The sequence below is a fragment of the Nelumbo nucifera genome, chromosome 8, assembly GCF_055504915.1.
Source record: "Nelumbo nucifera cultivar China Antique chromosome 8, China Antique-T2T, whole genome shotgun sequence".
In the NCBI taxonomy this organism is placed as follows: Eukaryota; Viridiplantae; Streptophyta; class Magnoliopsida; order Proteales; family Nelumbonaceae; genus Nelumbo; species Nelumbo nucifera.
The window spans coordinates 54,408,218-54,434,451 of NC_142656.1; the positions used below are offsets into that span (position 1 = coordinate 54,408,218).

A 26,234-nucleotide genomic window follows, 5' to 3' on the forward strand; every position below is an offset into this window, starting at 1 on the left:
ATTTTGGGTTAATGGACGTGAAGTGCTGTTATAGGGGATACCACCCCTTGTTAGAAATGCCACACATAATCGAGTTATCAAGAAGAACCATTAATGCATCTTGTTGCATTCCTTAGAAGGTAAATTATGCCTTTCAACTGAGCCCGATTCTCTTTAGATGCAGGAGCTACTAGCTAGCTTTTTAGACTTATTTGATGAGCCCAGAAACTTGCCCCCACTTAGAGCCCACGGTCACAAAATCAGCATTCTTCCATATACGGGGCCAATCTGCATGAGACCCTACCGCTACCCCCACTATCAAAAGTCTGAAATTGAAAAAATAGTAGCTGAACTTTTAGCTACAAGCATGATTCATCCCAGCAATAGTCCATATTCATCTCTTGTACTTTTTGTCAAGAAGCATGATGGGTCTTGGAGGATGTGTGTAGATTACTAGGAGCTCAATCAGATCACCATTAAAGATAAGTTCCCTATTCCTACTGTTGATGAATTACCAGATGAGTTACATGGTGCATGTTATTTTTCTAAGCTAGACCTTCACTTTAGATATCATCAAGTTAGAATGCACCCCGCTGATGTGGCTAAGACTGCCTTCAGAACACATCAGGGGCACTATGAAATTTTTTCTTGTATTTTTTGATGATATTCTGGTTTATAGCTTTGATTGGGGCGAACATATGAGACATTTGAAGCATGTATTCTCTATATTAAGAGCTCACCAGCTATCTGTCAAAAAAGAAAAATGTTTGTTTGGACAGATGTAGGTGAAGTATTTGGGGCACATTATTAGTGCTAAAGGAGTGGAGGTTGACCCTGAAAAGGTGAATGCTATGTTAAACTAGCCCAAGTCCAAATCTGCAAAGGCACTTCGTGGATTTCTAGGACTTACGGGATATTATCGTATGTTTGTAGAAGCCTATGGGAAAATTGCCAGCCCATTGACTCAGATGCTTAAAAAGAATTCTTTTTCATGGACTGCAGCAGTTGAAGATGCATTTTTTCAACTCAAAGAAGCAATGACACACTCATGTATTGGCTCTTCTAGATTTTTCTCAACCCTTTGTGGTGGAGTGTGACGCCTCAAGAATTGGCATAGGAGCGGTTCTGATGCAACAAGGACAACCAATCTCTTACATCAGTCAAGCTCTCCAAGGATAGAACCTCTTGCTCTCCACTTATGAAAAAGAGGTATTGGCCTTGATACTAGTTGTACAAAAGTGGTGGCATTATTTGTTGGGGCATTGCTTCACTGTCCGTACAGATCAGAAGAGTATAAAATACCAATGGAACCAACGTATAACCACACCTGCCTAGCAACGCTGGTTATATAAGCTTATGGGGTTTGATTTTTGTATTGAATATAAAAAAAGGAGCTGAGAACAAGGTGGTAGATGAATTATTCAGAAGAGATGAAGGCGAGAGTCCAAAGGATCTAAATGGGCCTGCTCTATTGGCACTAACACAACCCATTCCACATTGGATCAAAGCTGTCAAATCTGACCAGCATGAACACGCTCAAAAACAATTCCTAATATGGCTATGTGAGCAAAATGAAGCTGTTGAGCCATGAGAATACAGAGGAGGAGCATTATACTTCAAAGGAAGAATTTACTTGGCTGAAGACTCTGAGCTGATCACACTCATAGTGGGCCAATTCCACAATGCTACTCATGAAGGTACCTCAAAACTATTAATAGACTCGAAGCAACTTTCTTTTGGAAGGGAATGAAAGCCCACGTGAAAAAGTTCATCAGATAATGCACCATCTACCAACGTAACAAGCAAGAGCAAGTCAGGCCAGCGGGGTTTCTCCAACCCCTACCAATTCCGGAGCATATATGGGTCGGTGTCTCTATGGACTTTGTGGAGGGTCTACCTAAGTCCAATGGGAAAACTACTATCCTAGTTGTAGTGGACCGTTCATCCAAATATGCCCACTTTGTCCCACTAGGCCACCCTTACACAACCTATAAAGTGGCACAACTTTATTTTGATCATATTTTCAAACTTCATGGTATGCCCAAAACCATAGTATGTGATCGGGATCCCACATTCATGAGTTCATTTTGGAAGAAGTTGTTTGAATTGCAGGGAACAAGCTTCAACTTCACTTCAGCTTATCATCCCCAGTCAGATAGTCAAACTGAGGTATCCAATAGAACTTTGGAGATGTATTTAAGGTGTTTTGTAGACTCTCAACCTAACACATGGGCTAAATGGTTAGCTTGGGCTAAGTTCTGTTACAATACAAGCTACCATTCATCTATTCAACGCACACCATTTGAAGTTGTATATGGTAAATCGGCTCCCTCACTGATCCCATATGTACTAAGAACAACTGCACATGCTTTAGTTGAAGAAGCCTTGTTCCAATGTGATTAGACATTGCTAGAGCTTAAAACTCACCTCCGCAGAGCCCATGACAAGATGAAGAAAGTCTATGATAGTAAACATAGAGATATACAATTTGAGGTGGGAGAATGGGTGTACTTGAAATTACAGCCATTATAGAAAAAAGTCAGTGGTTACAAGGAGTATAAAATTGGCACCAAAATTGTATGGGCCTTTTTAGATCATAGGCCGAATGGGCCCAATCACATACAAGTTACTTCTGCCGGAAGGGTCGAGAACCCATAATGTATTTCATGTGTTCCTACTCAAGAAACATATAGGGCCCCATAGTTCCCCAATCAGAATTACCCCATAATCTACACCTTGAAGAGGAATATCATCCATACCCTCAAACAGTGATTGATCGAAGGGTCAAGCGAGGCAATCAAGAAGTTCTTATTCATTAGCGTGGATTATCACCAGCTGAGGCTACTTGGGAACCAGTTGATCACATGAAGCAGCAATTTCCTGAATTTTCCCTTGAGGACAAAGGAATTCCTTAGGAGGGGAGAGTTGTTACGGGCCTACTATGCACGTGGATAACATGCAAACCTTGCATGGGCCCACGAAACATTCTAACAGCTCCAAGGGAAGGCCAGTCAAAGCTGTTAGGCCTATTGTTATCATTTTTACGCCTACTTTCAATTTGTAGATGCCTAAGGCGACTTTCTCGTCATTATCTCTTGTTAGTAGGAGTTAGTTTTTATCTGTGGAGTTGTTTTTGGTTGTGGGGTGTAACTCGTTAAATACCATTACTTTCTTGAGTGAACATCATCATTATCTAGCATTAAACTTATCTTAACTTGAGAGGTTTTTCTGAGTTGCCTCAAACTAACCCAGAAATACTGGTTACTTTCTTGCCAAGATAGGGAAGACTAACCGAGAGCATCCTCTTGTAGACTCTCTGGTAACCTATTCTGGACAGTCTGCTCTCCTGCAGAGACCCATCACACGTTCGGTTAGGGCTGCTCGTAACAAAAGAACTCTTATTTTGCCAGTTTGCTCTGTTCTGTCAGGAACTAGCTCTCTGCAAGCAGAACTTTTAGAGAATTCAGTTACACTTCTCTGTGTATAGGTTTTCTGGTTCTTCCTGATCTTGTTGATAAATGTGCAGAAACTTTTTGTACATGGGGCTTTGTATTTTGAATAGTTAATACAATACACTAGCTCTTTCAACAAATTATAGTAAGAAAAGCAATACTTGTGTCATTAGCTAAATGATTTGTATTGCACCAAAAGCTCACGAATGCAAGAAGTTGGGACCCAAAAATGATGGTCCGCATTTAAGATTTTAAGGCGCTCTATGGTCAAAAATTAATATGAAAACAATATAGGCCAAAGTCTCCCAATCATGGGTCCAGTGGCCTCAAATTCAAGAGAGAAAAAAAAAGGGTTGTGGTCTGTGGTGATACCCTAAAAAACGTGTAGTAGGGTCTATTGGGCTCAAATTCAAAAAGTGGACAAAAGTAGTGATCGATAGAAAGAGTTTCCTTTTGTTTTTTACTTCGTTGTTGTTTCCTTCCATCCAACATCCAACAGAGATCTTCATTCCAACCGTGAGATGACTGACTCCTGCTTATGAATCTGAAATCCTTTATTAATCCTGCAACGAAAAATGAAAATCAAATTAGAGAACTTTCTCATTACTTTCTGAGTCGACATAGGACAATGGGATTTTGATCATAGAGCCAGATTGATAGAATCTCAGATAGACAGAGTTCTAGTTCAATTCCTGAGTGTGAACCCAATGTGTCAGTATTCTCTTCCTTGGGTGAAGCTTCTATACATAGCTTCTCTTCTTACCTCCTTTATAACCTCCTCACAGCTTCTGGGTTGCTACCAGGGTCCCCAAATGATCAAAGAAGGAAAGAAAGAAAGAATATTTGGAAACTTCATGGAATCAACCAATGCACAAGCAGCTACTAATCAGTAATCACTGTATCTCATTTTTTTGCCTGTTTAGAAGAGCTGAAGTGCGGAAGCTTCTGGCTTTCCGAGGCTAGCTCCTCGCCATGGCCATGGCCAGGAGAAAGTATATATATATCGATTGCTTCTACCGTATCGGAATATTATAATTCTTTTTTGCGCCAATGTGTGATGATTTAATAGATATGACAATTTGATGGGCCCAGATGCTAATAATTGCTTTTTGCCAGCCGCTTTGTCTGTTTCAGATGAGCAACAACTCTCGAGCTGTCTTCTATTCAAGCCAACGACTTGACTCTGATGAATGGTGACTTCCAGTTTTGAATTGATCCACTCAACGGCGGAAGCCAGAGGAATAAACATATATATCAATGGAGATCCACGCAGCTTCTTGAGAGCAAGAGCAAGAACAAGAGAATGGAGGAAGGGCTTCCTGAAAGCATGAAAATAGAGAGACAGCTTTGTGAAGCAGCATTGCAAGGGAATGCAAAATCTTTGTCTGGTTTGCTTGAAAAAGACAGTCTAATTCTTGATAGAGTGATTGTGGGTTGTATCAGGGAGTCTCCTTTGCACACAGCAGCAACGCTCGGTCACGTTGATTTTGCTAAATTACTCTTGAGCTGCAAGCCTGAACTTGCTGGCCTCAAAGACCCACGAGGACATACTCTTTTTCACTTGGCATCATCAGCAAGAGGGCACCTTGAAATCGTGAAAGCTTTGCTAGATCAAGATTCTGGCCCTGGACTCTGCCTTGCTCGCGATGCAGATGGAATGATTCCTCTCCATCTAGCAGCAATTGAAGGCCAAGTGGATGTCACTAAAGAGCTGGTTAAGAAGAAACTTGGAACAGTTCTTGAACTTGTGGGTCGTGGTGAGACCATTCTACACCTCTGTGTTAAGCATGGGCGTTTGAATGTGTTGGAGCTGCTGCTGGTTTTAATGGGTAACTCCGATAAGTATGTAAACGTCGGGGATGCTGATGGCAATACTGTCCTGCATCTCGCCGTAGCTGACAAGCAGGTTGAGGTAAGATCTTATTCATGGCTTCTAATTATCATAGTTTTGTGTTTTTGTATAGAGATTCCTGTAAAAGAAGGGATTGATTTTGATTTTGCGCGAAGATGCAATTGGAATTTGTTGTCTCAAATTCCCAATTCTAAGCCTGGAATTAACAAGTTGTAGAACAAAACATAGGCCAAAACCAATGCTTGAGGAGAGGGACTTTTTTTTTTTTCAATTTCCCCTTTTGCTTCGGCATGTCTTTCCTTTCCCTTTTTGCTCCGGCATGTCACTGCTACACACCTGCCGTCTATCTATAACTCTGTTTCTGTTCCTTGACCTAGTTCTTGTTCTGTGCAACTGCCGGCCATCTACACCGCTGCAGATCCATGTTTCCGGCGATCTAAAGTTTTTGGACCTTAGTTTTCTTGGTGATGAAGGTGGAAAATTCCACTGGATGGTTCGTTACAAAAGTCACAAAGATGTTTTCAGTATTTGACAAATTAAATGCCGTTAAGAAGTTTATTGGTTGTAATTAATCGGAGCAATAACATTTCTGGTTTCCTGTATCTAATTCATTCCAATTCCAAGCAAATCAGTCCATTTAATTAGAAATAGCATATGACAAGGATAATGCAATGATTGTGCTCAGGCTTTCGTTGAATTATGAACGCCCAATCAATCGGCTTTAACATTCAGACAAAATAAGATTAAGGTTTTCGTTTTTTTTGCGTCTAATGAGTCATCATTATTCATTCCTAAGTTTTCGGGTGTGCTCCTATAGCACCACCTCCTTGCGGGCTTCAATGATAAGCCCATCCTGGTCCAACCCATTCCGGAATCATAAAATAGGGCGATTGAAAGAATGGATTTCCACAACCCCAGCCTCCAAGATGCTAAGCCCATTTCGGCCCAGCCCATGATCATCGCCCTCTTGGGCTGTTACTGTGGGTAGTGACTTTGCACCAAGGAATGTAGAATGTCAATGTCTCATTCTCAATGATGCGGCTTAATTGGGTAGCCTGCCCCAACCCCTAAACGGGATAGGCCGATAGGGGTTGCTTAAATTGCGCAGATCATCAAATTTTTGCTTAGCAAGACAGAAATAAAGATTGATTCTGTGAATAAAAACTCCTTCACAGCTTTTGATATTTTCACACAAAGTCCGAAGAACAACTCCAAAGACGAGGACATCAGAAACGCTCTACAAGGCCAGCACAATGCCGTCCAAGTTGTAGCAAATGGAGCCAATCTCATCAGTGCCCAGAGATACGGCCAGCACAGAAGAGCAACGAGAGAACAAAAGGGACAAGAGAAACTGGATGGAGAAGAAGAGAGAAACGTTAATGGTGGTGGCAGTACTGATCACCACCATGGCTTTTCAAGTGGCAGTAAAACCTCCAGGTGGTGTGTGGCAAGATGACGTTCCAGGCGATCCTCTCAACACCAATCCAAACTCACATAAAGCTGGCAAGGCCATACTAGCCTACAAGAATGGAGCAAGATTCCGCCAAATATTTCGTTGCAACACAACAGGATTTGCTGCCTCCCTAAGCATAATCCTATTGCTTTGCTGGCAAGTGGATTGCCATGGAGGAATAGGTTGTTTATGTGGATTCTGATGGTGGGGTTGTGGGCCGCGATTACATCCATGGCCCTCACTTACTTGCTTTCCTTACTAGCCTTGACGCCAAAGCATGTGTTGCAAAAGATGGATCAGCAACTGGGCATTTGGTTGATCATGATGACACTACTTCTCTTGGGCCACACTATTCGGCTCATCCTATTTTGGTTTAGTTTAGACATGGCTAGAATATCCGATAAACTGACTGATCCCAACATGGCTGGAAATTTTAAATTTTGCAACCCTCGCAGCAACGTTGACGATGCTGCTTCTTAATTGATAATAATGTCTAAGAAAAGAAGAAGGAAATATAATTGTTCCACACCTGTGCTTGTTTATGTATTTTTGTATATTTGTTTATGAGCTTGGAATTGAAGGAAGTTGATTGAGTGTACGTAGCAGTTGAGTGGAGCTCTGGTTCAGATTTTTTCTTGGGGCTTCATGGGTCTATCCAACGAGTCAGATATCCTACCAACTCATCAGCCACCATTAATTAGTTGGCGGAGCTCAGTTTTATTTTGCCTTGTCTTGAGGCCAAAACCACATCAAACATTAGCCATTCAGTTGTTATATATACGTATGTATATATATATATATTTATTTATTTATTTATTTATTGTTAATTATAATCATCATAAGAAATAAGACTTTATGCAGTCCAGTTTTTCATGAATTTTACTGCTGAACCAGTGCCTCATGATCATGCTCAAGTGATTACGCAGAACTAGTAGCTGTCCTGCCACAAACATCTAATAGCACGCCCTTCTGATTTCCTTTCATTTTTCGTCGTGAATGAGCAAAAAAGCTTTGCTGTTTTGAATCCATGATCTTGATTTTTCATGTGTGAAATCGGTTCCTGGTTAATACAAATACTTCAATTGCCTGCATGTGCTTTTTTCGTTGCAATCTTTTGTATTAATACCCTATCAGATGAGAGCTGTGATTGATTATTGCAGTCTTTTATATTGTCTTTCATTTCATTTCATGCGGATTGGGCTGCAGCGGTAGAGCTCCATGCATGAATGGGAAGAAGAAGAAGAAGAAGAAGAAGGGTACTTTTGAACTTCATCTTCTTTCTTTTAATTTTAAAGTACAAGACATGTATAATGAGTTTTTCAAACTGCAAGGCATATTTAGGGGGCGTTATCGTGAATTGTTTTTCTTGTTGCTGGTTCCAGGAACAAATCAAAACAATCTTGTTTGAAAACGAATTGTTTCTTAAAACAAAAACACAAGAAACATGTTCTTGGTTGTGTACATGTTCTGTTTTCATTTGAAACAAACTTTCCAATAACTAAAAGGACTTTAAACAAAACTTGAGAAAGGCACGGAGCTAAGCTAACCATTTTTAGTGTTAAGTTTGAAAGACAGGATTTCAAGCAGAATGGGTGTATTACAAAAGTTGGGAAATTGTTCCTTTCTCCAAGCTCGAGTTGGGCCTCTATTTATAGAGGAAGAGGGAGGGAGATGGGATTGAAATTCGTTTAGCTATAGTGTTTGTGATTCAATAGAGCTCTTTCATTGAAATAGGCAAAGATTTTGAGAGTGAAAGGCTTGCAGTTGATCATTCTTTCTTGGTGCAACAAATTTTCTCGAGTTTAGAATGCATCTTATGGATTTCGTGCATCCAATGAGGGATTGGGGCGTGTTAGACGTTGCAGCCCTGTATTTAGGACTGGCAATGGCAAAAAGCATAAATTTGATGAACTTTTAAATGATTTTGTCATTTCTTAGTTTCAAGTGGGGGTCTGTTTAGGTATTTTGAACTTTTTAAGCCTATTAGGCTCAAATTCATTGGTTAGGTGTTTTAATGAGGTCAAGTAAGGATCTGACATCAGTCCCCACCCTCTTAAGATCCTAGGTTGGATAGTTGATGTGGTGATTCAATCTAGTGCGTCGAAATAATGCCTTCCTAGTTTAACGGTCAAATGGGTGAATTAGGACGTGAAATTTGACGTGATGGGATTTTTTGGGTCTCTAAACATAGTGGTAGGGTATAATTTGTCAAATAAGTCTTGAATGATGGAGATTCATGACAGATGGGCTTTTAATCAATAAAACTCATTAAAACGGAATCAAGGCTTGATGTTGGGTTAAATAAGGGAATTTTGGGACAAAATTTGGTGGGTAGGTATGGATTGGGCTTATGAGACTGTTGGAAGGGTTTGATCGTGTTAGGTATGTGCAAATCACGGGTTTTAGGTTCGAGGAGCATTGTAGTGTCATATGCATCGAAATGGAATCTAAAACACGACAATCTAGTACCCGAACTTTCGTTTTGCAACAATCTAGTACCTAACATTAACTCGTTATCAGTTAGAAGACAAAAAGACCTAAATACCCCGCAGCCATTTCGAGTAATGCATATGAATTCCCTATTAAAATTACAAAAATGACTCCATCATTTTGAATTCCCTATTAAAAAATAATTATTTAGGATGATATTCACGGACGATCTCCAACTTGCAGTGTCAAACTTTCATTTTGAATTTGGCTCGGTAGACCAAACAATCGTCCTTGGGACAGATGGTGGGGAAATACGTGATGTCATCACAGCAGTCTGTTCTGTGCCTCTTGAAATCAATAATGAACATGAACATGGCGATGAATAGCACCAGGTGGTTCAGGGCGTAGCGCTGTCCAACGCACTGGTGGGCACCAGCACCAAACGCTAAGAAGTTTTTCTTGTACATCCTGTCTTCTTGTCTCTCCTCCGAGAACTGGTTCGGATCGGTGAATCCTTGGAACGACGACTCGAAGACGGATGGGAAAACTATTGCTCCCTTCGGGATTGTATAGGATTCTGTCAACTGGAAATCTTCTCTAGCGATGTGCGGTACAAGCATCGCGGGGGCTCGCAACCTAATGATTTCTGTGGCCACGGCTTGGGTGTATTTCATCTCCGTCAACTGCTCCATTGTTATGAGTGTGTCAGATTCTGGACACTAAATAATAGAAACTTCTGCGGACCTTCGCGAGTACATCCGGATGCGAGTCCAAGAGCGTCATAGCCCAGAGCAACGATGACGTCGAAGCATCCTGCGCAACGAACATGAAGTCGAAAATATGCTCGCCAATCTCAGCGTCACTAGTATGCTGCGGCGGAGAGGATTCCTTGGCTTCAAATGCAGCGTCGATCTCCTTCACGGCGATCGAACAAGATGGTTCCTTTCCCGATCATTTTAAAGGTCAATCAGATTGATCAAACTGTATCACCTAATTAGAAAACTAGGAGAAGGACATCAAAAAACAGAGGAGAAAAAAAGATGCCGATAAAAATTTTGCACCGCAACATTAAACAATCATCGAGCATTAAAAAAAAGAGAGAGATACTAAACACATCAGAATCGACGATCGTCAAAGTAAGAAGAAAAGAAGATAATCAAATAAACAAAGACAATCGAAAGGCTTATGCAGGGGGGAGACCGAGGGGTTAAAGATGAGGACTAGAAGCGGCCATGAAGAGGAAGAGGATTGCGATGGCGAAGATGACGGACAACGATGATGACGATGACGACCATGAAGACGACGAGGAATCTATGGAAAATGATAGAAGGGGCCATAGTAGTGAGCATGGAGGAGCAGAGCTGCAGAAGGAGGGGGTGGACGTGAAGAGGAAGACAATGAGAAGTTGGGTTCGAGGAAGAGGAAGAGGTGAGGAATGTCGTTGACGCCGCTATTGGTACAGCAGTTGAATAGTGAGATGATGAGCAGGATGGGTAAAATGGTCTGTATATTTTCGTAAAAGTTAGTTTTGATATCTCTGATAATGTGTTAATGCCGGGTATTAAATTGTTGCAAAGTGAAAGTTCCAGAGTTTGAATACTGCACTCAACCTAAAGTACAGAATACCTATTGGAAATTTTTTCCCAAAAAAACTTGGGTTTCCAAGAAAACAGGGATAAAAAATACGCCAGTTCCGACTCTGGTTTTCAACCAAAACAATGGAGAAAGTGGAGAGAAGAAAACAGGATAAAGGGAAGAATAGTGAGAGGGAAGATGGGAAGGGCCGATGTGAATAATAATAAAAAAAAAAAAAAAATGGAGACTGCCATATCAGGTGGCAATTTTATGGGCTTTTAGAGAGAATCTTGTACCACTATATTGAATTGCTCTATTAGTGTATGGAACTTATGGGGTGTGGATTGAAGACCCATTTGGAACCAAATCCGATTTTCGGATTGTTTGATGGTACCCAATAAATATGTATGAGAAATCTTGGTGCTCATCCTGCAATGATGGATTGTTCCGTCCCATCTAATGCGAGGGTTGAATCATTTTGAGTTCTGTATTTTTAATTTCTAACCAGGAGGTTCATCTCATCCAAATTCCTTAAGATGGCTAAAGGCTTCTTCTTTTTTTTTAGTTTCTATCCCTTTGGAGTAGCAGTTGGAAAAATGCTGTCAGAATCATAATACACATGCAAAGTATATTATATGCTTGACAAAGTGAGAAGTGAGAATTTAGGGTCTGTTTGGTTTGTAGTTGGAATTGGAATTGGAATCAAAATCCACCGGAATCAGAATCGAAATGGCTCATTCCCATAGTCTGTTTGGTTCAGACAGGAATAAGAATGGGAATTGAAATCAATAGAAATGGGATTTCATTCCTTAGGGAGGGGTAGGGAATGGCCATTCCCTCAAATGGGGGAATGCCATTCCAGAAGGAATGAGAATGAAATTCTGATTCCATTCAACCAAACAGTTGGAATCGGAATAGCCCATTCCGATTTCAATTCCAGACCCCTATTCCCATGAACCAAACAGAGCCTTAGTATGGATGGGTCGGGCCTAGCCAAGCCTTAGCCCATTCTGCTTATAAATTTGAAAGGTATCAGGATCCTAAAGAGCGCTAGGTAAATCAGAAAGCCTTTACACATGGGGATGTACCAAAAGGGCTCCATGTATGGCCTTTGCGCCCTTTGTTCACAAGCAATCTTTCAGTCCAAAAGTTTAGCTCAATTCAAGTCCAATCCTAAGAATTAGGCCCAAGGCCGGATTGAGCCCGAGGCCAAGTCTAAACTATCTAATCCCGGCCTAGTCTTTACTGAAATTTGATGCATTTAATTTGGGCCTGAGTTGGTTAATCAGTTCACACTAAAATTGATATAAATGTATATGTACTATGGTTTATAAAAAAATTGCATATATGCATGTATGCATGTAAACATTTGTTCATATGTGTGCCTATAGTCAGACCAAGCTACAATTGGGATGAGATAGGATTGGGCTCAAGCTACATAAGGGCAGAACTCAGGCCCAACCCATGTAAAATAATGGGCTGGATCAATCTGCACTGGGCCTGACCAAATTGCAGCACTAATTATATATCCAGGATAAATGCTCCCTTAGTAAGCATAAATACAATTATAACTTTTGATGCATGATTGGTACTAATTAATTAGGGAATGATCCAAAGAGAAGAAGGTGTAGACTTGATGTGAAATGGGGAGGTCATTAAGGGAAGAAGCCAGGGCCGTTTGATAATGGCTGAGCTGAATGAGCTATTGAATTTGCCTTTCCAATTGATAAAATGATTAAATGATAAGTATCCACGGATGTAGTAATCAATTCAGTTTCAGCTTCTGCCCTTAAAAAATATGCAGTAAGTCATTAAGTTCAGCCACTTCAGCTGTTATTACCACAGGAAACTTTCTTTTTCCCTTAAAAATAGGAATGAAATGTTTTGACTTAGCTTGCTGAAAGATCTATGCGAAAATAATAGACAAAGATCATGATTTATTACATATTTTTAATTCTTGGATGCAAGTTATGTACCTAGTAAAAGCCATGGTTTTAATCTTTTGAACCATTTTGCATCTTATAATGAATTTTATTTTTGAAATTTTTGTAGTTTAAATTTATATTAATTTAACACTAAACTATAAATTATCAATTTTATTAAAAACAAATGGATGAGAATCCCAATTCCTTGGAAAAGATACTAAAATTCTATCTAAAATAAATATATACATAATTTAGTGATATTTTTTTTATTACAAAAAGTAAAACACTTTATTTTAGCAAACTTTTTAAAACTGAAATTTGCCCAAGTTTAAATAAAACTTAGGCAAATATGCTTTCTGTTCTTTTCCAGAAAAAAAAAAAGTGTTCTTCCTATCAAATAAAACTTGAGAACGAAAACCTATTTTTAAAAAAATCCTTTTTCTATTTTAAAACCTATTTTTAAAATAGCCTCAATCCAATGCAAAAAGGGGGTGAATAACACAAGCTGTATAATATTTACAAGTATAGAACTAGCACCAACAAAATAAATCTCAAACAAAACACCACAAAGCCAAACACCGCCCCCTAACCAAAACCCATAAAGCCTCAAAATACACCAAAAAAGAGAATCTGAGACACCAAACAACATACCCAAAAGCGAAAAATCACTATACCAACAAACCTAAATTATGTTGATTCTTCTTCCTGTGCCTCCTTGTCTTTTACCTTTACCACAGACACCCCTAGTGCCTCTAGGACTTATTTGGACCATGTTGTCCACATAAAGATCTATCAACTTTTTCAGCCTTTTGACTTTAGAAAGCCCTCCATACTTTGTAAATATTTGCTTCAACAACCCTGCACCTAGGAATGGCAACAGGGTGGGGCAGGGATCCCCACCCCTAACAACAAGGATAGTGATTCCCCAACCCTACTCTCCGCTATATTTCTTATTTCTATTTTATTCTAGAAAAATGTCAAAATCATTTATTTTTATTTCATTGACTATAAAACCTTATATATATATTTAAAAATAAAATAGTTATAATTTACAATCAAATCAAAATATATCTAAATATATTCAAATGCATTCAGATTGACTATAAAACCTTGTATATATATGGTTTGATCTCAGCTTGAATATAAAACAACCTTATATATTGGGTTCAAGTTCAGCTCAAAGTTCGATTTAAACCAAGCCCAATTGAGCATTTTACACAAACTCGAATAGCTCATAAAAGACTTGACTCATTTCCATCCCTATTTAGTATTCACGTTAACATTAATATGGTGGCAATTAGTTGTTATTATTATGTTTTTCCTTGTTCAAAAGAAAAAGTTATTAGGTTTTCACATTCACGTACAAATTATAAAGTGGGCCAAACCACCCACGGTCTGGTATGGCTTGGTCATTGTAGCAAGCGGCTAAACCCCGTACCATGCTGGGCTGGGGTTTAGAGGTGCATGGCATCCCTTCATTTAGAGGTGCAGGATTACAGACACACAAGCTCTCTGTTATATGACCAAGTAGGCTTTACATGCGAGGCCAGGTTTAGTAGGCACAATATAGTAAGCACGTCCAATGAACATTTGATAAATATTCTGACAATTGTCAAAAGTGGTTTTTGATCTTTTTCAATGGTTGGCTGTGAGTATTTTAAAGGACAAATGTCAAAAAATTTTCCAAGTACTCATTGAACGGCTTAAAACATTGTACCTTCCTGATCCGAACTACTCACATAGGCCTTGCTCTACCCTAACCTTGATTCCTGAGTTACCCTCACCTCTATTCTTATCTTACCCTCACTCAATAAAAGAAGAAAAAAAATCCACCTACCAAATTCAACAATTTGGCTCAACTACAATCAAAAGTAACTGTGCTGAGAGCGAGGCTGTACAGACTATGGCTTTACTATGGAAAGCCAAAAGCCTTTTCTCTTCAACCACTCATTTTATGGAAATTATTTAAAATCTTCCTTGGCTTTACTAATAACATTGTCTACTCTTTGACCAATGTTTGCAACCCATCAATCACCCGGACAATTGAACTGTTTGAATGGTCACCTACCCTATTTTCTAGTTCAGTTTTTCATAAATCCACCATCTGACCAAAAATCATTGATTTAGTTAAAATCCATCTAAGTTGGACAGTTGAACCATTGGCCAGTTTGACTAGGTCTTTAGGTCACGGGTTATATATATATATATATATATATATATACCAAAACTTTTAGAGACCATGACTTTGTGCCCAGTTATTCAATTGGAGTGATTTTTTTGGTCTTGGGTAACATTTCAAGATCTATGCTTTTCCTAGCTATTTTTTGTTAAAAATGTCATTTCTTGACTTCAAATATCAATTTTTAGGTTTTTAATTTATAAAACATTAAAAACTTAAATAAAAAGTATAAATAGACAAAATAATACATTTATATGTAATTATACATCATTTTATTCTATGTACTATGTGTTTATACATATTTATACATACCTACATATGACGAGTCACATTTTGACCCAGATGTTTGAACCATTGACCCATGACCCAAGGGCTAAACCGGTTCAGCCTCCACGCCAATTTTTTAAAACACTGCTCTTGACTTTCAACACCTCTGAAAACCCCCTGCCAGATATATTCTATCAAATACTAAACTAAAGAATGCAAATCACTACTCTACCCATTATAAGTAGTGTACTCTTCATATTCCAAGTATATATATTACCCAAAAGTTTCCAAAATATTGGCTGTTTTACAAATGAACAAAATGCCCCTAACCTTGAGAGGGTGATCTATTGAAGTAAATATTATATGAGGGCATATAAAAGTTAGGTATTTGTGCATTTAGAGATGGTCATGATCAATGCTTAGATCTATATAAACTAAGGAAAATTGTAGATTAGTATCCTATACTTTGGGCTTAGTGTCACTTTGGTCCATGAACTTTAAAATGTGTCAATCCAGTACCTAAACTTTCAAAACGTGCCAACTTAGTATTTATTGTTAACCAACCGTTAAATGATATATAAAAGGACATAAATGTCCTTTGGGTTTAATCTAATTGTCTTTATTAACCAGTTCTTTGCACTGATTCTAATTTGGGAAGATGATGTTGAAAAAGGAAATATCGCCGGAAAACCGTCTAGAGAATGTCATACTCAATTTATTTGGTCAGAAATCGATATGATGGAGAAAAGTGGTTTGTTAAAAATCGATCTGATAGATCAATATTGCTTTGGTTTAATATTGATTCTTGAGGAAGAAGATGATGAACAATGTCTTATTTTGAAGGGTAATTTTGACATTTCCAAAGGTTTTAAGTTGCACATGTCATCATGTGATAGAGATAACTAACAGACTGCTAACAGTAGGGACTAAATTGGCAGATTTTAAAAGTTTAAGTACTTAGTTGGCACATTACAAAGTTTAAGGACCAAAGTGAGAATAGGCCCAAAGTACAAGGTACTAATTTACAATTTATATCAATTGATAATTAAATCAACATGCTTTATTGATTAGGGCTGTAAATGGATTGAATTGAATTAGATACAGGTATATCCAAATTGGACAAACTTATCCATCGGATTTATATTGGATCTGAATATTGCAATCAGATATTAAATTGTATAAATAAATTAAACAAAAACGATCAAAATATTATATATTATTAATAAATGAACAAAAACTGATTTTTATATTATATTCCATGAATAAAATGAATTGAAAGTTAATTGCTTATACAAAACTTAAATTTATGACAATTTAGTATAAAAGCACAATATCCAAATTGACTTTACTAATAAACACAATATAAATTTCAATTATATATAATTGGATGCAATTCCTTAAAGGGATCCAATTCAGAGTCATCAAAGAATTGAATATTGTTTGCAACCCTAGCTATTATTTCTTCCTTGTGTTATTACATTTTGAATAAATTTACCAAGAAAAATAGATCAAATAGTATGATAGATGAGATGATACCAAGTGGGTCAGGGTCATTTTTTATCTTTCAAATTAAAATGATTTTTATGAGACCAGAAGAAAACGTGACAGATAGGAAGCTGTTGTTTGGAGTTATCCAAGGGTCAGGGGAATTTTACCCATTGTCACTAAAGTCAAGCGAGGATTCAGGTATTTGTAAGTATGGAGATGCTTTCCCCTGAAATTGTTTTTTTCTTCTTTTACTTTTTTTTTTCATCATTATTGAATAGAGGGGATTTCCCTGTCTCCCTTCCCCAGTCTCGGGCTAGCTAGTGTGAAAAGAAAGATTATATATATTTTTACAAGGGATCTCTCCTCTCTCTCTAAGGGCTGGAGTTGGTCTACTTTTGTGTGCATGACAGCATCCTACTCAACTTTCAAGCTTTTGACGAGAGGGAGAGGTTGGTAAGAGGTTCCATTTGGTAAAAGGGGTTTTGGAGCCCAATCAAAAGTTGATCGACTTTTGATCAATTGACTAAAATATATATAAATGGGTTGAAAATGTGACGCTGTTGTCTGCTTCTCCTCATTATCAAACCACTGGCTCTGGTCCAAATAAACCCCTTATTGCTACTGACTGATTGAGATTACCTACCTTTGTCTGCAATTGCATATACTATCTATATGGTCCTTTGCTCAATGATCAGCTTCGTTGACGAAGGAGACAAAGTAAAGGTTTATCTTATCTTCAAAAAAGATGGTATATATTACGATTCTTGCCTGTCATGATTCAAGTTGGCAGCTTGGAGTCCTTCCATGCATCATCCAAGGGGATGTTAACCCATAACTAGGGGTGCAACTTGGTCGTTCTCGAACGGATTGAAGGTTTGTTAAACTTTGAATGGATCTGGCTTAAGAGTCCGAGTCTGATGCTGTGTAAATTCTTCAAATCAGATACCCGATTTGCACCCGTACCCATATATAACTATAATAGCTGGCCTTGTCGTTGGGGCTATCAACTTGGTTTGGCAAGGTTGGGATTTGGGGTGTCATGTTATAATTTTGAAATGAATAAAAGAGATACGGGTAGACCAAAAAAAGATTTATATAAATAGTAAGAAATGATTTAAACACCCATAATTGATGATATGATGGATATGACACTGAATAGAATGGAATTAATGGTGAAACAGGATTCATGTAATCCCTATATAATTGAGACAAGGGTTGGGTGATGATGATATTTATTTATTCAATATTATATTTTATATTCATAATAGCATTTTACATTCTCAAAATCACAAGTTATAAATAAATTCATCACATCAGATGGTTAATTTAGAAGTGAGCAAGTCATTAGATGGATGGTTTAGATTGGAATATGATTCTTTCATTTGGCAAAAATAGGTGGTTGGTTTAAGGGATAACCTAACTAGGATATTGTTATTGATTTATTTAAAATTTGTATAGTAAATTATGCAAAATGAGATACAAAGTACTATTAAATTTCTAAAGACTAGTGGCTTAAAAAAGAAGAGAAAAGGAAAGAAATATTTTAAACACTAGCCATTTTTTGGCATTTTGAAACAATACATCTTAACGGTAATGTATATTATTTGTAGGAAGCCATGAAAAATTAATTGTCTAGGGATGAATTGAATTAGGAACAAAAGTTTCCAAGGAGTTTATCACTTGATTAAGAGGGATCATACACAAAATGAGTCACTATAATAACTCAGCTCCCCACGTTTGGTAGTATAAGAGTCAAAAATAGCTAGGAAGAGAGCCATGGAGGGTTTTTTTTAACCCCAAACTTTACTCCAGGTGGAAGGGCAACCACCTTAAATTTTACTAACCATTTTCAAAAGGAAAATTTGTAATAACAAGGGAGGACCCCTTGCCCCATAACCCAAGCATACATAGCTCTCTAAGAAAAACAAAGAAAAAAAATCTAACAAAACCTAATTAATTCAATCCAGTTCGAAACTAAAAGACTGAAGTATCAGCTCGGGGCTATCGACTCGGACCACCACGTAATTGATACGTTACTCCCCAATTAAAGCAGAAATGGATCCCCTCAGGATGAAGATCCCGGAACCAATCCGCAAAACCTGTGAGGGCTCGACAATATAAAGGCACCAACCCCAATGACATAAGGTACGCATGATTTTTCTACTCTCTAGCTCTCAAATCTTTCAGCTCGCATCACAATATACTAACTTAAGCATCAGAGCGAGCTCGCCGGGTTAACCATCCCGAGTTCTCTGATCCACTATCTTGCAGATTCACCTAGCTCGCTGCTCGATTGGAAGCCAGGTCATCCTCTAGCGGGGAGTAGTCAGATCGCACTACATCAATTGGCACCGTTTGTGGGAAACGACCAAAAAGTCATCCCTTTTACAAGTTATCAACCTCCTTCTAAATCAATGGCATCTTCCAGTCACGCCGGACAAAGCAATGAGATGAACGTATTCGGGGGACAACCCCAACTCCCTTCAGTGTGCATCGGCCAGTTCACCATCCCGCTTACTACGGATGGGGTTCCAATTCTGATCGCACCACTGAGCACCGCGCAAGTGAACGCCCCACTCCCCCCAGTGGTAGGTGCAACCTTTTCTGAGTCTTCTGTGGTTTCCCTTGTAGTTGGACAGTCCCAGTTTAACGACCTGGTGCAGTGTGTTCGGGCCATCTAGGTCCAAATGCAGCTGGTTCAGTAATTCTAGCATTACCTCTTCTACCAACAGTACCAACAGCAGTTCCCCCCATTGTCATAGAGCCAGCAGTCGGTTCCACCTCGGCACCCAGGGGCCCAGTAGAATCAGAACCAACCTCGCGTGAACCAGGACATCGTTCGATCTCCCCACCGAGGCGAACAAACTTCCCAAGTCCCAATTCCTCCTAGGAGTCAAGTCTCACCACGCAGGAGGAGAGACAGCCAGATTACTCCACCTGCTTCACAAGGGAACCTCGGAAACAAGTCCAGGGATACTCTGCCTAATAGGGCCAATCTTCCTCGACGTTCGCAGCAAGAAAACAATGAGTCGCTTGTAGGTAACCAGTTTGGGGTTCGGGGTGCAAACTCAAAGCAGGGCCTCTCTGTCCATGATAGCTAGCCCCAGAATCCCACGAGGAACCAGGAGCTACCTCGCGGTAGAACGATACTGGAGCATACTGAAATAAGCAACACCAATGCCGAGCTGATAAAGAGGCAGCAACGAAGGCGTCGCAAGGCACGCCGTACTTTAGCTCAGGACAACCAGCCAGCAAGGAGTGCCTGAGGTCGTAGGAGAGCCTCCTCAACGTGGTTCAGAGGGAAGGACAGTCGATTAGAAGCTACATCAAGCGTTTCAACAACACCTACTTGCAGATCCCCGACTTAGACCCGACAGTAAGACTCACGACAGCTAAGAAAGGAATAACTCACAGGGAGTTTAAATGGCATGTAGTGGCCAATAAACCAAAAGACATCACCGAATTACTCAAGCTAGTCGACCAGTTCATCGGAACCGAAGAGGAAATAAACTAGAAGACCGATAACCCGACAGAAAAAAGAAAAAGAGACAATGACGACACAGGTAGTGGCGGGCACAAAAGAAGAAAGAGCAAGTCCCCGAGCAGGGGAAGAAACAAATCTGGAAGCCGATCTCCTTCGCGAGCTCACAAGTCAGGTTGGCGTTCCAGGACCCCACCTGTTGAAAGAACGAACTACACACCTCTCAACGCTAAGTGAGGAGAAATCCTAATGGCCATCAAGGACTCCTCCTTTGTCAAGTGGCCTCCCAGGTTGAGGGGAGATCCTACAACAAGAAACTGGAACGTCTACTGTCATTTCCACAGAGACCACGGGCACATCACGGAGAAATGCAGGAACCTCCATGACAAGATTGAGGAGCTCATCCACCGCGACGAGATTGAGGAGCTCAATCTCATCCGACGAGATTGAGAAGCCAGGAAGATCGGCAAGCAGATCGGTAGGGGACCAGAGAAGGAATGCCCCCGAGACCAGTAATAGGCAGAGCGAGAAGTCGTCACGGCAGTTGCCCGAGGAAAGACTGATCCACGGGGTAATCAATATGATTACTAGTGGGTCCATCATCGCAGGGTGTACTTCGGCAGCCGGACGAACCTTAGTCCGCAAACTGAGCTCGGGTTGTATTGCTACAAGGTCATGACCTTCAGACTAAAAAATGCCGGGGCAACCTTTCAACGACTTGTAAATAAAATTTTCGAGCCGTTAATTGGCAATAAAATCGTGAAGACCCAATATTCAAATTTTTTGCTAGATGATTTGCAAAGTGTTTTTCAAATTTTACGAAAATATAATATGAAACTAAATCCCAACAAGTGTGTCTTCGGGGTCACATCGGGCAAATTTTTGGGCTATATAGTCAACCGACGTGGCATCGAAGCCAACTTGAAAAAAAATAAAGGCCATCTTAGATATGAGGCCACCTCGCAAAATAAAAGAGGTTCAGAGGCTGAATGGCCAAATAGCCGCCCTGAGCCATTTTATGTCCAAGTTAGCAGATCGCTGCCTACCCTTTTTTAAATCCATAAAAAAGAGTAAAGATTTCGAGTGGACGGCAAAATGTCAACTCGCCTTCAATGAGCTGAAAATATACTTAGCTAGCACCCCAGTTCTGACCCGACCCAAGGAAGGAGATGTATTAAAGTTGTACCTCTCCGCGAGTGATGAGGTGGTCAGTTCAGTACTAATTAAAGAGGTAGAGCGGGTCCAACGACCTATCTACTATGTTAGCAAAGTTTTTTAGGACGTAGAAACTAGGTACTCGGAGATTGAGAAACTAGCGTACACGTTAATCATAGAAGCTCGCAAGCTTCGTCCATACTTCCAAACACACACCATCGTTGTCCTCACCAACAAGCCTTTGAGACAAATTCTGCTCAAGCCCAAGGTGTCTGGAAAATTGACGAAGTGGGCTATTGAACTAAGTGAGTACAACATCCGGTATGAACCTTGGCCAATTTTGTGGCAGAATGTACATTCAGTATTACAACTCCTGAGCTGACCGAGCTCGAACACACGATGGAAGCTTCAACCAGTGCAGCACCAGTCCCGGTTAGAGAAGGTCCAACCTGGGATGAGGAACCTTGGATTCTCCATGTTGACAGCTTGTCCAACCAACAAGGAAACGGTGTAGGAATAATTCTGTACAGCCCAAGCGAGGTGAAGCTGGAATACGCACTCCGATTCGAGTTCACGACATCAAACAACAAAGCAGAGAATGAAGCATTGGTCGCCAGACTCACCCTAGCAAAGGAAATGAAGGCAAAGCACCTCATCATATGCAGCAACTCTCAGCTTGTAGTCAACCAAGTCATCGGTGAGTATGAAGCCCGCGACCCCACTATGGCTGATTACTTGGCCAAAATTAGGGAGATCCTCTGCGGCTTCATTTCCTACTTCATCAGACAGATCCCAAGGTCTGAGAACGCTGAGTCGACGCCCTGTCCCGATTAGCCAGCACAAGTAGTAACACCATGCGGATCGTGTATATAAAGGACCTACCTTGGCATATCATTCTCGGGGGGGCAGGAGAGGTCGCTCCTGTAACACAAGAAGAACTGAGCTGGATCGACCCACTCGTGAGTAGACCTGTTCATGGGCCGGGTAGCCTGACGGCCCGGCCCGCACCCCGGCCGGGCTTGGTCATATAATTAGGCCCGCGGGTCTGACCTCGGGCTTAACACAGTAAGCCCGACTGTGTTTCGGGCCGGGCTCGGGATTTGTCAAAAAAGCCCAGCCCGAGCCCGGCCCGGCCCAACTCAGTATTATATATTTTATAAAATATATAATATGTATTTTATATATTATATAAAATATATAAATAATATAATATTTATTAAAATATATATTTATAATTTAATATATATATATTTTATTCTTTTCTTTATAATTTCAATCTATCTCTCTCTTTATTCAGCTGCTTCAACATTAATAATAATAATAATATAGGCTAAATTTCGGGCCCGGGCCCAGGCTCGGGCTTCGAGCTTTTTATGAGGGCCGGGCTCGGGCCCAAATTGTAGGCCCGATGGTCGGGCCGGGCTCGGGCTCGGGCCTTAAAAAAATTTGTTAATACACAATAAAAGCCCGGCCCAGCCCGGCCCATGAACAGGTCTACTCATGAGTTACCTGTTTCACGGGACCTTCCCTATAGAACGCAATGCGGCTCGAAGGGTAGAGCGCTAGTCAGCTAAGTACGTCCTTATAGACGAACAGTTGTACAGAAGGTCCTTCACGCTCCCCTACTTGCGCTGCTTGTGATTCTCAGAGGCCGAGTACGTACTCCGCGACACCCATGAAGGCTTGTTCGGCGGACACTTGGGGGGCAAGGCTCTCACATAGAAGGCGTTGTGGCAAGGCTACTACTGGCACGATGAAGGCAGATGCACTCGAGCTCCTCAAGAAGTGCGAAAAGTGTCAGAGGCACGCCAACATCCACCACTGACCTATTGTCGATCTAAAATACCTCACTAGCCCATGGCCCTTCGCATAGTGGGGAATCGATATCCTTGGCCCATTCCCGCCAGCGATAGGATAGATGAAGTTTTTGGTCGTAGTAGTAGATGTTATGGGCCTGAGCATAGGATCCTGTCACGGGTCGGTCCACGGTACGAAGCCCTACTTCCCCTTGCACCTTCCCTTGCGTGCAGACCCTATTGCGGAAACTGAATGGGTGATTTGTCCAAGAGACCACCCGAACTCTCCTCACTCTTTTCTTGACTGGAAAACTAAATGCTTTATTTCAATTTGTAGCTCCTTAAATAGGAGATTACAGAAGGAAATTCCTAATTAAACTCAAACTCCAACTTGAACTCAAACTCCTAATTACCTACTCCTAGTGGTAATTCACTCTTACTTAAGATAAGATAAAGATAAGGGATAAGGTAAACTGGCGGCGAATTGGCTTGATGTGTCCAGATAAGGATGGGCCCACCCCTATGAGCTGTCGTGTGGACCCAGCTTTGTTGCTGTTGCCGGGTGCGTGCGCGCGGATCATGGTGCCACTGCCACGCGGTGCGTGCGTGCGCCTCATGGTGCCGCTGCCGTGCGTGCGCGCGCCTCATGGTGCCGCTGTCGTGCGGTGCCGGGCGTGTGCGCGGTGCGTGGTGCCGTGCAGTGCGTCCGGTGTGCGCTGCTGCCTGGCGGTGTGTGCTGCTGTGCAGCGTTGCCAGGTGGTGCGGCCTACTGTGCGTGCTGCTGCTTATGATTGCGCCGCAGTGCGTTGCCAGATGGTGTGACCATAACAGTAGACTATTTTACGACGTTGGTGGAAGCTGAACCTCTGGCAACAATCACAACCCACAACATACAAAATTCTTTTAGAAGGACATAGTATGTCGCTTTGGGCTACCTCGGGTACTCATCTCCGATAACGGGAAGCAATTCGAGGATATTAAGTTTCAGAATTGGTGTGCCAAAATGGGAATTCAGCAAAATTTCACCTCAGTGGCACACCCCCAAGCAAATGGGCAAGCGGAAGTCACTAACAGAGCCATACTTCGCGGACTAAAATGTCGCTTAGCTCGAGCCAAGGGGTTGTGGATAGACGAACTGCCCAATGTATTCTAGGCCTACCGGACTACCATCAAGACTGCCACAGGAGAGACTCTTTTCAACCTCGCTTATGACACAAAAGCGGTGATCCCAGTAGAAATCGAGGTGCCTACACTATGCTTGGAGGCCTATGACGAAGAGATGAATGATGATGAGGTACCAACCTAGACCTGGTGGAAGAGGTACGTGACCTGGCATACATCCGGATTGCAGCCTACCAACAGAGAGTAGCTCGGTACTATAACGCCTGGGTCAGAAAGCGATACTTCCGTGTTGATGACCTGGTTCTTCGGAAGGTTATGGTACCTGAGCCCGGCGTTGGTAAGCTCGGACCGAATTGGGAAGGTCCATATCGAGTACGATGGGTGTTCGGGGAAGGTACGTACGAGCTAGAGACTGGGAGGGAAGCAAGTACCTCGAGCATGTAACATCGACAACCTAAGAAGGTACTACTTGTGATCACCGAATTGGAGAGAGGACTGCGAATCACTCCTAGAAGCCCAAGGGCCATGATGCCGAGCTGACATAAGACCTCGGCACTACGATAAGTCCTAGTTGCCTCCTCAGCATAGGCAGATAAGTCCCAGTTGCCTCTTCGGCATGGGTAGACAAGTCCTAGCCGCCTCTTCGGCATAGGCAGACAAATCCTAGTTGCCTCTTCGACATAGGCAAACCAGTTCTCATTTTTGAGGCATAGATAGTTTGGGTACAAACCCAACTATGTCTAACCCACCTCGGCATACAACAACAGGTTGATCCCATTTGAAGTCAGGCCCGATAGCTCGACACTAAGGGATAACCGACACCTAAGCAAGTAGCCTGTGTGCAGACAAGTCGGGTATATACCCTACAGTGTCCGCCCACCTCGGTGTACAACGATGCGAGGTTATACCTACAAGCAGTTCCATCTCGTTAGCTCGACAGCTCGGGATAACCAACACTTAGAAAAAAAGTACTCCTATTTTTGGTATAGTTCGCCAGTTCGGGAGTTATTTACACTTAGAAAATCTCTTGCACAAAGATAGCCAAAATACTTGTATTTCATTAATGTGAAGTTTTGAGTACATAAAAAAAATAGAAATAGAAACTTTCACTATGAACCGAGCTCGGAGGCTCAGGGTATACATCATAAAGGACCAAGAAAAGAGGCATCTAGTCACTTCGGGGATCCTCACCCTTGTTGGAGGCTTCAGTAGGAGGATCCGTCTCCATGTGGTTCTCGCCAGCACCGGTCTCCTCATCATCATCGAACAGGTCACCGTCGCTTTCTTCTTCGGAGTCCGGATCTTGGGCAGCTTCGATGGCCATCTCCTCTGTGATCCTCGAAGTAGTTATGACACTGAGGTCAAGCTAGGGGAACTCACGTTGGGTCAGCCACTAGCTAAGTTTAAAACCTTTGCGGTAGCTCGCCGTCCCCACCTCGACCATACTCCGCTGAAGACTTGTACTCCTCAATGACCTTGACTTTGGCATCCTCTATTGCTTGAAGAAGTATCTCAGTTCGCTCCTTCATGTGAGCCTCAAGGTTCTCCACCTCCCTCTTCAGTGCTGCCTCCCGCTCCGCGAGCTCCCTCTTCAGTGCTGCCTCCTGCTCCGCGAGCTCCCTCTTCAAGGCCGCCTCACGCTCTTTGAGATCCTTCTTCTCTGACATCAGCAACGTGAGCAGCTCATTCTTAGCCTGCGCTTCCTTCTTTAGCTGATTATTTTCATTGCGGGCTAAGTTCAGCTCGGTGTGGGCTTCACGGGAAGACTCCTCGGCTGCGAGGGCCTACTTCAAGTTCACCTCGGACTGATAAGCCAAGGCGTGGATGGTGGGATTCACCTACCAAGAGAAGAAAATAAGTGTCAGCATATAAAAGGCCAAGTACAAGACATATCGAAGAAGACGAGCCCGAAAACTTACCACCATGCAATGAGTAGCCACTCGGGCTCTGAGCTGAGCAACTGGCAGCTCAGCCCAGCTAGCAACCTCCTTAGCTCATACTGTGCCTTTGCTCTTGAGGAGGCCGAATTTTGGAGTCAAAATGCGTTGAGCTGCATCGTCGCTGCCTGAAGAAGAGGTAG

The 26,234-nt window shown here is 41.4% G+C and overlaps 1 protein-coding gene and 1 pseudogene across 3 annotated transcripts; one reads left to right on the plus strand and one right to left on the minus strand.

Moving 5' to 3' along the window:
- The first annotated feature begins 4,543 nt into the window (after positions 1-4,543).
- LOC104601630 (uncharacterized) lies at positions 4,544-8,094 on the plus strand. 3 transcript variants are annotated; one of them, XM_010265051.3, is made up of 2 exons: positions 4,544-5,343; positions 5,661-6,435. In XM_010265051.3, the coding sequence occupies exons 1-2, from the start codon at positions 4,735-4,737 to the stop codon at positions 5,721-5,723; spliced, it is 672 nt and encodes a 223-aa protein (XP_010263353.1). In that variant the 5' UTR covers positions 4,544-4,734; the 3' UTR covers positions 5,724-6,435. The 3 variants fall into 3 exon arrangements, with proteins under 3 accessions (XP_010263353.1, XP_088749835.1, XP_010263352.1); XM_088893709.1 differs by lacking the exon at positions 5,661-6,435 and adding an exon at positions 7,943-8,094 and having other exon boundaries at positions 4,548-5,343; XM_010265050.3 differs by lacking the exon at positions 5,661-6,435 and adding an exon at positions 6,459-6,685 and having other exon boundaries at positions 4,549-5,343.
- Positions 8,095-9,278: 1,184 nt separating this feature from the next.
- LOC109114967 (cytochrome P450 710A2-like) lies at positions 9,279-20,681 on the minus strand (annotated as a pseudogene).
- Between the last annotated feature and the right edge of the window lie 5,553 nt (positions 20,682-26,234).

Excerpts from the sequence above, each read along its gene's own strand:
- LOC104601630 (XM_010265050.3), top strand. The coding sequence starts at position 4,735 with ATGGAGGAAGGGCTTCCTGAAAGCATGAAAATAGAGAGACAGCTTTGT. Across the intron at positions 5,344-6,458 it reads TAGCTGACAAGCAGGTTGAG|CTTTTGATATTTTCACACAA; the intron begins GTAAGATCTTAT and ends ACTCCTTCACAG.